General features: G+C 41.2%; 1 protein-coding gene across 5 annotated transcripts in view; it reads right to left on the reverse strand.

Annotated features, from left to right (window-relative positions):
* RBMS1 (RNA binding motif single stranded interacting protein 1) overlaps positions 1 to 17,352 on the reverse strand; it is a 138,169-nt gene that overhangs the window by 82,962 nt on the left and 37,855 nt on the right. Inside the window, exon 1 of one of the 5 annotated variants that reach the window (XM_083370710.1) lies at positions 12,530 to 13,248. The exons of the other annotated variants lie outside the window; for them this stretch is intronic. Within the exon in view, the coding sequence (XP_083226836.1) occupies positions 12,530 to 12,592 (63 nt within the window). The 5' untranslated portion in view covers positions 12,593 to 13,248. Of the gene's footprint in view, positions 1 to 12,529; positions 13,249 to 17,352 lie in introns of those variants that run through there. 5 annotated transcript variants of the gene reach the window in all.

The following is a 17,352-nucleotide window of genomic DNA, read 5'->3' on the forward strand; positions in this document are numbered from 1 at the left end:
AGGCAATGTGTCTATAGAATAGGACAAACATGTCTATTCAAAGAGAGGCCCTATTACATTCTGTAGCATTTATTTCCAATTAAGTCATTATAAATTTGCATCATTCCAAATATGACCAGCACACCTATTGCTTAGGTTTAGGCTACAATATTAATAAGTTTGAATATTCTCCCCATGAACCAGTCTATTTTTTAAAAAATGATCCTGTCCTTTTATTTCTTGGGCCCATAATGCTGTAATCAATTTAGTTTTGTGATATTTAATGCTCAGTAGAAAGTTCAAATGCCATCATGAAGAGCATTACCCACAGTGTAATGTCTTCCTTCATCTCATATATTTTTGTTCAGACATACTTTATTTTTTAAAATGGTGTATCTAAAAATACATTGTAGCACGATCTTCATTCTTTGAAACAGACATGACCGTAACTTATAAAATTATATGTATACATAATGGTCATATATGGTGACTTGATACATCATTGTTCTGTGTTTGTCGCATAAATAATTTTGTTTATATTGCTAGCTTGCTACAGCAGGCACTGATTTAATTAAATAAGGCAAGAAAAATAATTTAGATTCAAGGTGCTGGTGATGACCTATAAAGCCCTAAATGGCGAGGGTCCGGGATATTTGAGGGAACACCTGCTGCCAGCATCAAGCTCCCTTCGTCCAGTGCGCTCCCACAGGGAGGGTCTTCTCAGGGTGCCGCCGGTTAAAGATTGCTGGCGGGTAACACCCAGGGGTAGGGCCTTCTCAGTGGGCGCGCCTGCCCTGTGGAACCAGCTGCCCGCGGAACTTAGGACTGCCCCCGACCTCCGTTCATTCCGCCGGGACCTGAAGACCTGGCTCTTCGAGCTCTCTGGCCCAGGCTGAGAAATTTTTATTTTTTTAATTTTAACTGGGTTTTTATTTTTTCTCAGGGTTTCATTTAATCTTTTTAAATTTGTTTTAACTTTTGTATTGATTTTCTTTTAAATATCCTGTAAACCGCCCTGAGTCCTTTGGGAAAGGGCGGTATATAAATCTAAATAAATAAATAAATACACTAAGGTCTTCTCACAGTCTTGTGAATATGTGTGTGCCTGCTTAGACAACCCTTGAAGAAGCTTGCTGAATTTTCCTATGGCTGCTTTGAGGCACAGATCAGGAAGCAGCTTTGTTTGTGAGCGAAGTATCTCACCAAATGATTTGCACAGGCCTCCTCCCTATCACCAAGAGAGACTGAAAATATAATTGTCCAGGATATTTATGGTAATGAGAGAGTTCCATAAAAGGAGCTGGGCACTTGCCATAAATTCTCATCTGCTCATAATGTTTATGAGATCTGGCTCTTACACATAATCAAATATCACAACAGACTTTCCATTAAAAAAAAAACCTAGCAAGAGTTTGCTAATTATCAGTTCCCTCCAAATTGTACCATTAGGAACACATTTACATATCAACAAGATAGTACTGAACTGGATAAGACTTCAACAGGAATTGAAAATATTGGCAAATATTGGCAAATAAATGGGAGGTCACATTAGGCAAAAATTGTGCATATATGTATATAGATACGCATACGTAAGCGTACAAAAGTAACAAGAAGCCACTTTAACCGTGAACCAGCTACAAGGTACTGAAAATATCTTGATAATTCTTGCCTGCTCTCTGTAGAAGTACAAATAGCTAAAAAAAACAAAAGGAAACCAGAAACACAAGTGGCTAAACCCCTGGTTTCTTATCATTATTTCTACATGTGAACCATAAGCAAACCAAGTGGAAGGTTATTCCTCTCCGAGGCAAAAAGCAGGAAACCTTTTTTTTTTTAATTGAAAAGTTTTAACATACATTTTATCTTTAACAGTCCCCCCTCCCCCTCCCCTCTCCCTCCCTCCCTACCCCTCTCCCCCTCCCCCCCCCACTTCCCAGAGCTAAGTACAAGGTATAGAAAAAAAAACAATCATAAGCAACCATATACTAACAACCATAAACTCTAAAATCTATCACTCTCTGGCTTATATAGGATAATACAAACCTTAATAATATTAAATATATAGAGAGAGAGAAAAAAGAAAAAAAGAAAAAAAAAAGAGAAGGAAGACTTATTCAAATGCTACATGAAACTTCTTAGTCCTATATTTGTTCTGGATATACTCAATCCATTTTCTCCATTCCATAATATAACGTTCTTGCGAGTGATCTTTCAAATAAGCCAAAATCTTTGCCATCTCTGCCAGGTAAAAAGCAGGAAACCTGAATTACAACAGTATGCAGCTATTCTACAGTATGCCAAAATTCTCTGATTCTGCTGACCAGCTATAACATTAGGCATAATTATGAAACATCTATACAGTTAATAGATGATAAATGTATATGGAGAGCTAAAGTACGAGTGTATAGTTTACAATCAATGTAACTGTGTTCTCCCTTCAAAAGTATTCCCACAAAATTTGCCATCACTAGTTTTTGTTCTACATGATAATCCTTGATTTACAGTTGGTTTTGTTTTTTTGATTGACCATTTGGAATTATATCAGCCTTGGAAAGGGTGCTTTACGGCTCATAAAGCACTTCCAGCCATCAAAAACTATTGCACCACTATCCCCATTGTCAGGTGATCACAATCTAGGAGTTTGGTAACTGTTTGGACTTACAACCAGTTGCTAAGTGCTGTGTGATCATCTGACTGCTATTTACAATCTTCTCCACCAGCTTCTCCAGAAATTCAATGGGACAGCAGGGAAGGTTGTAAGCTGCTGTAGCTCCCCAGGCTTCTCGCTCATCTCTGGGGGCTGGCTGAAAAAACTGCCTCCAAGGTGAGCTGAACTCCTCCAGTGGGGTGCAGAAATTAAGCCAAAATCCTGAAGATTTCTTCATCCTGACAAAGCACTTCCCTTCTACGCACAGAGGATTTGTGAAGATTTCCTGAAGATTCTGCCTCCTTTCCTGTATCCGGCCAAAGGAGGTCTCTTCTGTGCATGGAAGGGAGCTGAACTCCTTCAGCAAGCAGCTCTTTTGGCCGGTCCTCAAAGACGAGAGGGAGCCAAAATCCAAGCAGAGAATCAGCATGGTAAGGAGCTGCCTCAGGCAAATGGGGGAATGTCCTGAGACACCGGTGCAGGCTGTGCATGAGTGTCTCTTCACTATTTTCAGCTCCTGAGTGGAAGTGCAGTGCAGTAGGAAAAGGAGCATGGGATGCCTTGGGGATAGGGGTGGTCCTGGGAGGCCCACTGCAGGCACCACACTAGTGTCTCTCAGCCTGGGGAGCTGAAGATCCTGTTTGAATTTCAGTAAGAGGGATTTCTCCCACCTGAGGCACCCCAATTTTTTTACCTGGGACTCTACCCACCTAATAATCAGGAGTGCTGGGATTGCAATCATTGAGTGATGCAGTCATGTGGCCAGTCACATTATGTCTTGCTTAATGACTGCTTTGCTCAACAACCAAAATTCCAATCCCAATTGCGGTCATTAAGTTGAGGACTAACTTTATAGAACAATCTGCCATTCTTCCAACAGCAGCTGGCACTGAATGTGCCACTCGATTTTCTAAATCTGTATCAGCATGACTACTAGAACTGTTTCATGGGAAATTACCGACCATTTCTGACTCACAAAAGACAAGTAAATTATATGAGAAAGAATGTCATCTGAAGTCACTTGTGGATTGTGCACACAAGTAGTTAAACCAAGGCCCATCAAAGCAGTTATTTAAAATGTCTTTAAACCCATAAAAGGGCAGTTTTGGAACATTGAAAATAAGCCTAGTTCTGTGTATACCTCAGGGATATTTTTTTCATCATCTTCCCTCATGGATGAACTATTGGAAGCTACATGAAAGAAGGTTTAGACAGAACCAGAAGCAAAAATGAATGGACCACTCCTTCCATCTGACACGTGTTCTCCTATTTATGATACTTCTTTCCTCTTCATGACTCCCTCTCCCCTTTCTCCTTCATAATAGCTGCCATGAAATTGAAATGTCTAAATTGTTTGCAGATGGCTTTAGTTGGAGGCTACACTCAGCCCAAAGCCTTCAAGTTGCTTACCCCTGCCCCATAAAGACAAGCACCTTGTCTTAAGATTACATCTGGGGCTTCTGAATGCAAGGGATTAATTCGAATGCAGAATTTGAAAGTTATTTTTGGTAGAATGTAAACAGTCTTGGAAGACGCGTGCACCATCACACTGCAAGCTTTCCAAATGACTCTGTCCCCTGAAAGCCTCAAAGGAGAAATGTTTTCATTTGTAGCAGTTACAGTCTCTTGGTTTCCTTTGAGGGCAAAGGAGCTTTTTAAAAAGTAAAGTTTTTCCAGCAAATCTCGTAAGTTCTTTCCATGTGCAAAGAATCCCTTATTTTACAGGCCTGCTGATATCATATTTTGGCACCAGTGCTTCTTAGGTAAAATAGAATTTAAAAATCAAGGTTGTTGCAAACAAATCATTTGGAGACAGTAAATAACTGAATAATGAACAAAATTCTGTAACTGTACAAAAGAAAATTAAAATGTATCCAATACTTGCTCCTAATACAAAGTAGTTGCAACTTATTTCATTAAGATTTTTAGAGTAGACTAGCCTGGAAATTAATACAAAGTTGGGGAAAACAGCCTGCCAAGAGGTGCCTTGGAAAGGAAGGTTTTGCAACTAAAGTAAGATTAGTTTCCACTAAACAAAAAAAAAAGAAGCTATCAAAATGTCACAAATAGCTAACGCAAGTTGGAACACTGTCGTTCAAGTATTTTACAATTTTAAAAAATATTACAACTGCTTCAGTAAATCCATAAGGCACATGCTCTGCATACGTGAACACTAACTCATGGTATTTTACATTTTGGAAAGATTTAAAATATTGCAAAACATTGTTGTTTGGCTTGATCTTAAACAATGAAGATGCCTGGATATATTTTTTAGGACAGACATGTCAAACACAAGGCCCGGGGCCCGGATCCGGCCCGTGAAGTGGTTTCATGTGGCCCCCAAAGCCATGCTGGAAACAAGGAGGGAACGGCCCCCACTGCCTTGGCCCTGGCCCAGAGACCCTCCTTCTGCCAGAGACCCTCAGATCTGTCCCACTCCTGCCCAGGACCCCATAGGCACCCTTGATGCGAACGATGTAGAGCTGGCCACACCCACCCAGTAGGCCATACACACTCTAGCCACGCCCACCCAGTAGTCCACGCCCACCCTGGCCACACCCACCCGGCCCCCTGAGGGCAACCGCAATACTGATGCGGCCCTCAATGAAATTGAGTTTGACACCCCTGTTTTAGGATAATTAGAACTGTTAAGAAGAAGGGAAAAAAAGGAAGTGGTAGATGTCAAATACAAAAGACAGAACAGGGCCAAGTTTCAATATAGTAAAATCTAGCAAAATTGTGCACTTTTGTATCTAAAATGCTGTATCATGCCAAAATGTTCGTGCACTTAAAATGTTACCGAATCCTCATGACCCTCAGTATGAATATACAGTTCAGAATAAATCCAATGAAGCCCACGTTATAGGCCTATATTTAAACAGACTGGTAGTTCTATAGTCTTCACCAAAACAAATAGTTCTCACTCAGTTCTCTTTTTTCTCCACAGTACATCCCTTCCTGTTCCTGTTGCAAGCAGGAAACTGCAGATTGAGAGGTTTCTGCAGAGTACAGCTAAATTTATTACAATGCAATCATCTTCTCCATCCCCTCCCCTGTGGCAGCTGCTTCAGCTCTTCACGCGATGCAGCCAAGCGCCTTTTAAAGAGAAGTTTTCATTGTTTGGATAAAATTTTCCTTTGAAAGTATGTCTTCTTCCAAGGAGCCGCCTTTCATTAAGTGAAAACAGTTGCTCAAGGCAGAGTTCTCTTCTACAGAGTACTTTCCTGACTGTTGCAATCATACTGGAACTTCTTCAGCCTACTTGAGTAGAGAAAAATGGCTAGATATCCCATCGTATATGTAGACTCTGCTATATTTGTCTCCTTAGTTCAGTGTGATCCAGTCTGATTGGCAGAAGCCCTCCAGAGTTCCAGGGAAAATATCCCTCCCAGCCTCCATTACAGTATATTTCAAGTAGAGATGCCAGAAGACTAGAACTGGGACCTTTTGACTCACAGCAGGTGATCCTCCACCAAGCTGCAATTACTCCTTAATTTCAAAAGATATCTGCATTTGTATGGATACTTAACAGTTAAATAATTAGTTGCTTCTTCTATTATGTTGGTGGTTGCTGCTCTCTGAGATTGGTTGTTTTCTTGGAGACATTTCATTACCCAACTAAATAGCATCATCATGGTATTACCTAACTGGGTAATGAAATATCTGAAAGAAAACAACCAAGCTCAGAGAGCACCAAAGACCCACAGTTCAACCCTGAACTACACGTATTCTCTTCTACTGGTATATTCTGTATCTCTCTGTTGTTCTGATGTGATCTTTTATTGTATAGAAATCAACCTTCTTGCCTAAAAATATTTAATACATATATTACCAGATCAATAGTTTTTGACTATGTGCAATCCCTTCAAAATTATTTTTAAAAAGGGAAAATGGCTTTTAAGTGCTCAAACTCTACTAATCATATTTTTAAACTCCTGCTGTTTTTGAATGCTTCTCTAACAGAGAAAAAAAAAGAGTCACTGAGGTTGAACATTAGCTACAGCAGAAACATAAAAATATATTTATTACTAATGTATTTCAAGCCTTTACAATGGTTTAGATTGTAAATCCTAAGCAACTTTCTTGGAAGTACATCCTATAAATTTAATGGGACTTATTTCTGCCTGAGGAAAGGCACCAGGGCTTGCGGTAAGGCTTCCTATAAATTTAGCTAGTCAGATATAGTAAAGTATAATTCTTGAATTTCAGTCATTTGATTACAGAAACAATCCTTCATTCAGTGATGATTTTCCTCAATGGAACAAGCATATCATGACCCTAATTCCTTCATCTCCCTCTAAAAGTGTTACCTAAAATATGTCCCCGGGCCTGGGCTACTTTTGCTTGGGTGAAACAGAAAATGGCTAACTGCTACTATAATCAATGAACAGCTCTATGAAGAGACACTGGGTTCAAGGCAATTCATACATAAGCCTATATGCCACATATAAGCTGTATATATAAGCCTATATATGGAAGCTCAGAAGAGGACTACGGCAGCCTCCCACACAGGGTTGCTGAATACAGGAATATTTATTTTATTTTTTTATTTTAATTCCATTTATATCCTGCCCTTCTCCGAAGACTCAGAGCGGCTTACAAGCTTAGCAGTAGCCTTCATTCTATGTATCTGCCTGCTTATTAGGGCTTTCATACACCCCCCAAGCGGCATTATTACAAAGTCAGCTTAATTGCCCCCAACAATCTGGGTCCTCATTTTACCTAGCTCGGAAGGATGGAAGGCTGAGTCAACCTTGAGCCTGGTGGGATGCGAACCTGCACTAATTGCAGGCAGCTGGTCTTACTTAAGGAGGCATTAGCCCACTGCTCCACCAAGGCATTGTTTTGAATTCCTAGAGGAAAGGCAAGAAACAAATCTAATCTCACTGAAAATCATAGGTACATAATGATGCCCATAATTCAATGCAGCCACACATGGAAAACTACAACCAGCCTGTTTCCAGTTCAAGAAATTCATGTTCAGGAACAGCAACAGAAATGCCTCTATGATTACAACACTAATTGGTATTCTCTACTGAGATTACATCCTGTTTAAGAAACTGATGCCGAAGGATTCTTCTCTCCCATTTTTAATAGGATTATTCCTCAGTGAACGATTGTGGATTGATGACTAAATTGTTAATCCGTAAAATGTGTGGGCTTGTAGTTCTAAAATGTTAATTCCAGTCCCCAAATATTCTCGGAATAAAATTAAACTGTAAGAGTGTGGTTCTTCCTTTTGTAAAAGTTACCGTGCAAATTCTCAAAACAATCTGACCTTTATTAAAAATGATTTTATTAAACAAAGGAATTAACATCTCTACTCTCTTAAATCTCTGTCTCTCTTTCAACAATGAAAAATGAAATGTATAAGAGTGAGAAATGCAGAGTGTGAAGTTATCATTTGGACTACCAAAATGGATGCTTATCTCTTTGGGATGATTTTATCCGTTTTAAATATTTTAGCGTAACTTAGAATGTCTTATACAATGTATTTATGTATCATGCAAGTCCTGCTGTGCATAACAAGATCAACCACCATGGGCCAACCAATGAATCAATGTAAATTTTTTCATAGTAGTTATGCCTAATTAATCTTCTTGAAAGCAGCACACTACTTGTATTTGTGAAGTAAATATTATTTGTTGTTGTTAGTTGCAAAGTTGTGTCCGACCCATCGCAACTCCATGGACAACGTTACTCCAGGCTTTCCTGTCCTCTACCATCTTCTGGAGTCCATTTAGGCACACGTCTACTGCTTCAGTGACTCTATCCAGCCACCTCATTCTCTGTCGTCCCTTTCTTCTCTTGCCCTCAACCTTTCCCAGCATTAGGCTCTTCTCCAGTGAGTCCTTCCTTCTCATTAGGTGGCCAAAGTATTTGAGTTTCAACTTCAGGATCTGGCCTTCTAAAGAGCAGTCGGGGTTGATCTCCTCTAGGACTGACCGGTTTGATCGCCTTGCAGTCCAAGGGACTTGCAGGAGTCTTCTCCAGCACCATAGTTCAAAGGCCTCAATTCTTTGGCATTCAGCCTTTCTTATGGTCCAACTTTCACAGACGTAAATATTATACTCCTCATAATGTAACAACAAGCAACAAGAATGGCTGTTACTTGCAGTGAAATAATATTCAATAAAACAAGATAGCAACTCTTCTCAAAGCAAAATTTATGGACAACTAATAAAATAAACAGTCTTATTAACTTTTATTTGAAAAAAATTAAGCTCCAATATTAACAATAACTTGAACTCAAAAATCCTAACTTTTCTCTATTAATTTTACAACAGTTGCATTCAGAATGGAAAGCAAATCTTATTTTCAGAATTAAATCAGTATAGTTTTTACTCTGTAATTCAAATTCAGATCTATATCAGGTCTATATATGCACATATATTTAACATTTCCCATTGGTAAAACTATTTGCTCCGCCCCCTCATTATTTGCATCTCCTGTTCAAAAATCCTTATTTTTTCAAATGTAGGTGTTAAAGGTATTTCTAGAATTGTTTGATTAAAATGTATTTTAAGGAAAACAATATGAATTAGGATTAAGCTGAACTGCTATTTTTATTAATAAAATGTTGTTTAAAACATTATCTATTGAGAAGGGGAGTATGTACATTTACATTAAGCGTACATCTAAACTATCAGCCGGCCTATCAGCAGCTTTTCAAATATTTTGAAATTACATCTTAACAGAAATATTTCAGTATGATCTATTGTTTTCATGATATAGGAAAATCCTGTTCCAACAGATGATTTCAAAGATCTGTGTGCACTCCTTGCTATAACATTATGGAGCACAAGAAGAATTGACACCATCTTCTTTCCAACATGACAAAAAACAAAGGGATTTGTGTGACATGTTCCTACAACTGAGTACAAGCACAGAAAGAAGCATGGCAGATCTATTCAAAGTACTGTAGTGTAATTACATATTGCTTAATAAAATCACTTGGCAACACTCGTATTTATGACTGTTGAATGTCCTGGGGTCATGTGATCACCTTTTGTGACCTTCTGAGAAGCAAAGTCAAGGGGGAGGTCAGATTCACTTAACAACTAACTTAACGACTGCAGTGATTCACTTAACAAATGTGGCAAGAACAGTCATAAAATGGAGCAAAACTCACTCAAGAAACGTCTCGCTTAGCAACAGAAATTTTGGGCTCAATTGTGGTGACAAGTTGAGGTCAATCTGTACAAGGTAATTTCCATCTAATAGAATACATTTTTGCTTTGTTTGGGTTAGTGCCCCAAATTATTACTTTGGACAATTCCTTATCCTTTTTCCATGCTTAAGTCATCAGTCAGTTGGATTTACTTTTGAGTGAACATTTTATAGGACTGCATTATAAATTACCAATGTGGTCAAAAGAAGTCGCACAGAAGCTTATGGTATTCTTGAAAACTTAATCTAAAATTCATTTTTGCATCTATAAATATGAAAAAAACCTTTCCTTAAATTATGGCATGGCTCAAAGCAATAAAGAGTGACTTAAAAAGGAATTTAGCACTGCAAGAATACTAGTGGTTCATTTCAATGGTGTTTTTTTTTAAAAAAACTTAAAATAACTTGCAGAAAAACATCATTACCGAAAAATAAATTCATCCCCGTGATTGTAAAAAAAATAGTACAGTAGTATTATTTGCACGCTAGAATCAGATTTTTTTTTTAATATTTGCTAGTAGCTCCTCCAAATCTCTCAAGATCTTCTTATGACAAGAACTGATAAAGACTTCAGCAAGAATGAGAAATAAAGAAGCATGTTTTGAATGACAACGGGACAAAGTCTGCCCCAATTAAAATCAACAGGAGCTTATACAAGCTAGAATGCCTGCACACTCAGCCTTCCCCAGCTTAAGTAGGAAGTGTTTCACTAAAGAAAGGCTGGACTCCCGATGAAACAAACCTTTAGTACCCAGGGTCTTAGGCCTATATTCATTTTCTCCCTCTCCCCATTGAAAGGGAAGTCTGTTTGTTTTTCTGATTCATTCAACCCTTTTAGCTCTTTGAAATCCAAGGAGTGGACTGTGAAAGAAGAGCATCTTATCCTTATCAGTGTGTTCCAGGCCACCATCTGATTAGCATCCGCATGCAAAACAGGCAGCTTTCCAGTAAAAGGTTCATCCTCTTTTCTCTTCTAGCAGCTTCACCTTCATCACTACCTTTTTAGGGTGGTATCATTTGATGGGATCAATGAACAACAAAACTTTTTAAAAGACTTGGTGTACTTCTCGGACTTCTAGACTCCCTCAAATGCTTGTTTACATTGTTTTTGCAAAAAAAAAAGTAGTGGAAGACTGTGATGACTCCTGTATTATTTACATAGCCTATTTTTTTTCTTTAGAAGGAAGACCTCCTAATTAAATCAATCCATCAATTAATTTAAAACCAGAACATAATACTATAAAATAATCTAGAAATCTGCCCATTCTTCAAAATGTTTTCTGAAATATAATATCAGGCTACGTACAAAATGAGAAACACTAAAGATTAAGCTAATATTCCACGAAACCTTTAGCAACATCATTAATGACCCCTACACTTATACATAATTAAAATAAAATAAAAGAGTATTCTGTCACAGGGTAATTTCACTGAAGCAATCGGGATCACAACTCTAATGATAGAATGTCCAGTTCTAAAGACACCGAATAATTTTTGTTCGTAAAAATTCTTCCTATTCACGTTAAACAAAGATATTGTTTATAAATGCATGTGCATGCTCAGAAGAGAAAAATAGATTTATGAAGAGGCAAAATTAAAATGGAATGAGATCTGTTTTATATGAATAAGGCACAGGCTAGACATCCTTTCTCCAACCACTTTTTTTTTTTTAAAGAACAGGATATTGACATAACCATTTCTAGAAGCACAGTCTACTAGAATGTCTCTGTTTGGGGAATTAAATCAACATGTCAGACTGAAACTCGTCATAATTCTTAGAATCCAATTTTCTTGCAGTCTGGAAAGGAAGGGGAAACAAATAAAGCAACAGTAATTTTGTGTAAGCCATTTTAACCATTCCTTCAACAGATAGCAAATGGATAAAAGGCACTATTGTATGCAATTTCAGTTACAGATTTCCGAGAATTACATAAAGAGGTGTCTTATTACAAATTAATTTTAACTTCAGAGAAACCCGCGCCTTGGCACGGTGTCCACATCCTCCCCATGGTATAAATAAGGTTTTAGCGTGTCTTAATTTTTTTTTCTTTTCCCAAAGAAAAATCTCTTTTTTTACTCGGGGTACGTCTCTCCCTCTGCACTATTTCCACACAAATAAAGACAACTGCTGAGCTGAAACTTTCGTTTTCTGAGACGTTTGCCCGTCCGCTCTCTTTCGCTGAACGCAACTGGGAGGCAGAGGCTTTCTTACTCGATCGAGAGCTCCCCTAGCCTGAAACAACCATCTCTCTCTTTCTGCAAGGCTTGTACGTCGCCCTGTCTGGAATCTCCTGCCGGAACACAAAAGAGGCGGCGTTCTTTCTTTTTTTTTAAGTCGGAATCCGCGTGATACAATCTTTAAGAGGAAGGAAAGGCAAGAAGGAAAGAGGGAAAAAGACAGCAAAGCTCGTCCCGGGGAGGAAGAAAAAAAAAAAAGAGCGCTCAATTCCCTAGATCAGGGGTCTTCAAACTTGGCCCTTTTATGACTTGTGGACTTCAACTCCCAGAATTCCTCAGCCAGCAAAGCTGGCTGAGGAATTCTGGGAGTTGAAGTCCACAAGTCATAAAAGGGCCAAGTTTGAAGACCCCTGCCCTAGATCCTCAAGAGCGAGCCTCAACTACAATTAAGTCCCCACCCCTTCTTCTTCCTCCGCGCCCCTCCCTACGAGCAAACCTGCCCCACAGAACTTGATTCCTCCCCTTCTCCCTTTCTTATTTTTTTTTATTTTTTACCTGTTTCCTATACGGAGTCCGGCCGCCGCCCGCAGAGTTGCTGCCGCTATTGGGGAAAATCATCGCCCAGCTGAAAGGCCGAACTTCCCCTGCGGACGGGAAGCAACTTGGCTGGGGCGCGATTCAGGGAGGCGACCGCTGGAAAACGCCTCTCTCTCTCTCTCTCTCTCTCTCTCTCTCTCCCCGGCTGCTGGGACGGGTCTCCACTCCTGCAGCTGGCCGCTGCTTCGACGCCTCCGCCTGCTCTGCCTTCCACCCCCACCCGCCTCTTCCCGGGCTGAGGCTCTCCCGCCAGGCGCGCCCGTCGTCCTCCTTCCCTCTCCTGGGATCACCGACGGCAGCGGAGCCGCGCTGAGCCTACAGCTTCGGCTGGCCAGCCTGCCATAAATGCCCCTTCGTTGATCTAGCCAATGCTGCCGCCGCCGCCGCCGCTGCTGCTGTCCGCCGCGGCGACTTCAGCAAGGGCAGAATCGATCCAAACTAACCAGCGGCCTCAACCACCGCCCAGCCAGAGGGAGAGAAAGAGAAGAGGAAAAAAAAAAAACATACAGAGCGCGCGCAACCGAGCCGAGGAGGAGGAGGAGGGGGAGTCGAAAGAACTAAATCGGAAGACGCTGAGACGCTCCCACGCGGCGGCGACTACTCGGCGTCTAGGCACACGCCGCCACGGGCTTTTTTTTTTCTTTTTCCTCCACGCCGCGCGCGACGGTTCGAAACGCGCGTGCTCCTGCGGCCGCGGCGGACCTGGGCCGATCCCGTTTTTCTCCCCCCCTCCCCGTCCCGTCGAATGGTTGCTTCTGCCTCTCGCATACCGCGCATTCCTCGGGGTAGCCAGTCAGTCGGCGCGCTCTCCCGATTCGTGGTGCGCGCGCCGAGGGTTAGCAGTACCGCGTTCCGCAGGCAGGGCCCGGGCCGTTCCGTCTGCGGGGCGCGGGAACGGCCAGCCGGGACCGGGATCCATGTGTGCGTGTGCACTAAAGCGGAGCGCGAATCCCCTGCGGCACAAAGGGGGGGGAGGGAAGGGGAGGGGGGGTTTGTTGGGTTGGAAGGGGCAGCGGCTGAGGCAGCAATGGCAAAGTGAATTTCTGGGTGGGCGACGATTAAAGCAAGTTTTACGTTAACTTCAGGGGCAAACAGGAGCCACTTGATAGGAAACGGGCCGCTCTTAAAAGTGCCTTTGATAAGGGAAACCATCATCCGAAGCTACCGAAAACTAGAGCCGACAGTGCCCGCGAAAAGGCTCAGGTGATGCCGTAGTACAGGGGTCTTCAAACTTGGCCCTTTTATGACTTGTGGACTTCAACTCCCAGAATTCCTCAGCCAGCTTTGCTGGCTGAGGAATTCTGGGAGTTGAAGTCCACAAGTCATAAAAGGGCCAAGTTTGAAGACCCCTGCCGTAGTAGTTAGTAGAAAAATAAGCAGTTCGCCTGCCTTCAAGTTTCTCCTTGGCGTGCGAGCAATGGCGGGGGCTGAGAAAAGAGCAACCATTTCTCGCTTAGGTTTGAGGGTCATCGGCTAAGTCCCATTCTTTGTTCCCTTTGGTTTGGAGAAACGAGGGCTGAACGCGGAGGTTAGCAAAAACGCCTTGTTGTGGGGGGGGGTTTTTTCCCCCAACGCAGGCTATCGGCAGGGCCGATAACGAAAAGAAGCCAATAACCTAAAATTCCTGAGGGAAAAATCCGCGCCGCCGCGAACAGTTTGAGCATTTGAAACAAAAACTTCTGATTAGCGCCACACCAAGGGCCGACGCTAAAACGCAGAGCTCTCTCTTCCCTCGAAGTCCCCCTTGCGGCAGGGGAGCGAAATGCAGGGATGAAGAGAAGCCACCACCCACTCTTGACGGAACTCCAGAGCTTGGCTGAAGCCGTGTGATCTCCGGTAATATGATCCTTATACGGGCGCAGACCTGGAATGGTGAAGCTGCCCTGAAAGCGCCGGACCCCGCCGCTCGTCGAGCAAGCAGGCTGTTGCCGCCGAACGATGAAGTACGTATAGTACACGAGAGAGAAGAGGCCACTTCTTGGACAACAGAGGATGAATAAATGCGCTCCCTTTCTCAAAGGCGTGACCTGGATTGTGCTTTATTTTTTATTTCTGCGTTTCTGTGCAAACTCCTTTGTTAGGGGAACTGTATTAGGTGACAGATGGCAGAATGGCAGAAAGTGAAGTGGAACTAAAGAGCCTCTTGTTGCGAGTGAAGAAGGAGAGTGCAAAACTTGGGTTGAAACTCAACATTAAGAAAACCAAGATCATGGCATCTGGCCCTCTCAATTCCTGGCAAATAGATGGGGAAGAAATGGAGGTAGTGACAGATTTTATTTTCCTGGGCTCCAAGATCACTGCAGATGGGGACTGTAGCCAAGAAATTAAAAGACGCTTGCTCCTGGGGAGGAAAGCCATGGCAAATCTAGACAGCACACTAAAAAGCAGAGACATCACCCTGTCAACAAAAGTGCGTATAGTCAAGGCTATGGTCTTCCCAGTTGCAATGTATGGCAGTGAAAGTTGGACCATAAGAAAGGCTGAGCGCCAAAGAATTGAAGCCTTTGAACTATGGTGCTGGAGAAGACTCCTGCGAGTCCCTTGGACTGCAAGGCGATCAAACCGGTCAGTCCTAGAGGAGATCAACCCTGACTGCTCTTTAGAAGGCCAGATCCTGAAGCTAAAACTCAAATACTTTGGCCACCTTATGAGAAGGAAGGACTCACTGGAGAAGAGCCTAATGCTGGGAAAGATCGAGGGCAATAGAAGAAGGGGACGACAGAGAATGAGGTGGCTGGATGGAGTCACTGAAGCAGTAGGCGTGAGCTTAAATGGACTCCAGAAGATGGTAGAGGACAGAAAGGCCTGGAGGAACATTGTCCATAGGGTCGCGATGGGTCGGACACGACTTCGCAACTAACAACAACAACATTAGGTGACGAGGAAAGATACTCAGAAATTTAATTCCAAATTAAAAGGGTAGGATAGGAGTCTCCATACGGAGAAGGAAAAAAAGATACAAACGAGGGTAGGAAAATATATTTGTAATGGTTACGTGTTAGATGTTTGGAATGCATCTTTTTCCTGCCCCTGGGCTGACGGCTTTTGACAGCAAAGTTGAAAGTCTGAACTCAAAAACTACAGGGCAAGATAACCTTTAGCCTAATTCCAGAATTTCGACAATAACAAAAAATGTCAGTGTGTGTGCCTTTGAGTCAGTGTTGACTCCTGGCAAATGCCTGAACAAGTCTTTGCAGCTGTCTTGACAAGATTTAGGAAGTGGTTTGCCGCTGTCTTCTTCCTAGGGCTGGCCCAAAATCCTCTTTAAAAAAATAGACATTTGAGTAACACTAATGGTTACCTTGAAATGTAAAAGGTTCACCATTTCAGGAAATATGAATATATATGTCAGCTGGAAAGCTGGGTTCATTGGGACTTATTCTGAAATAAGGATACATTGGTTTTCATTCCCATTCTATAAGCATTTATTATTTTGCTATAAATCACCGCCTTGTAATATTGCACAGTTAAAGAGTTATGCCAGCTTCAGAGTTTTGTAATTTGGGAAGCTTAATCTCACTCTTGAGAAGAATTAGAAACACTGGAATGTAAATGTTTTATATCTGGCAAAATAGGACTTGTTGCTGTGCAACTGCAACTAGTATGCCACAAATAGCAAATGAATCAAGAATTACATTCAGACCTTACAACTACATTCCAAATCCAGACTTTGAATAACAGTGCAGCACCATCCAAATCCTTCTGTTAGTGTGACAGTACTCATACAACCCTTAAAAACAGTTTAAAGCAGTAAGGGGAAATCCAGTTAGTTTCACTCACTGTTCACCTCTACTGAGTGCTCATAAGAAATACATACGGTAATTTCAATGTAATCTGAATTAGTCAGCTCATGTTCTCACACCACTGGTGCTCAAACTGCTTCCACCATCAATGGGATCTTTTAAAAAGCTTTTAAGAAAATAATAAGGCAAATGTGATTTCTTTTTGTTTAATATGTTGTGTGAACACTCAATTGCAGTTGTAAACCCTGGTTTAACATGTGCAGACTTTGGTAGGACAGCATTTTAAAAGAAGATTGACACAGAACTCTGTATAGTTAATTGTCCCTCATGCATTACTCTTAAGTCAGCATTTGCTGCTGCTGTATCTAATGTTGAAGATTAGAGGCCTGTAGCATTTACAGTTCAAAGTTCTGGTGATCTAATAAAAAATGTGAAGACTTTTCACATACTTTATCCATGTTAGGCTAATCTACAAAGTGAAATGGAAAAGTAGAGAGACAGTCTTCCGTTGCTTCCAGAAGATAAAAGGATTTCCACAAAAACATAAATGCTCTGTCTTTTTTAAATTTCTGAACTAAAATTAGAATTTGGAGAAATTCAAGTGTTCTATATTTAATTCTAATATTTCCTAAAATCCAAGTCCCTATGATACCTAGGCCCAATTATAGGAATTAAAGGATTAGGCTTAATCCTGAAAAGAGTGCTCTGAAAAGAGAGCCCTGGCTCTTTGTGTGACAGGATGCTATTACTTAGAAAGCATTCCAGGGTTTTCTGCAGTATCTCAGTAAAACCTCCAGAAGGTTTAACATAAAAGAAAACAATTATTTTGCAGTACAATCCTATGCAGAACTATTTAGAATTAAACCCGCTTAACTAAACAAGACTGCAATCTAAATTATTTGTACTTAAAAGAATTACTGAATAGACCTTCACCCACAGGTTTTAGGGCAGATTACAAAAGGATGAACAAAGCTATATAGAAATGCAGTAGAATGCATCCTATCTGAAGAAGTGAGGCTCCATCTTTTGCCTTTTAAT

Source organism: Vipera ursinii, assembly GCF_947247035.1.
Source record: "Vipera ursinii genome assembly, chromosome: 1".
Taxonomy (NCBI): domain Eukaryota; kingdom Metazoa; phylum Chordata; class Lepidosauria; order Squamata; family Viperidae; genus Vipera; species Vipera ursinii.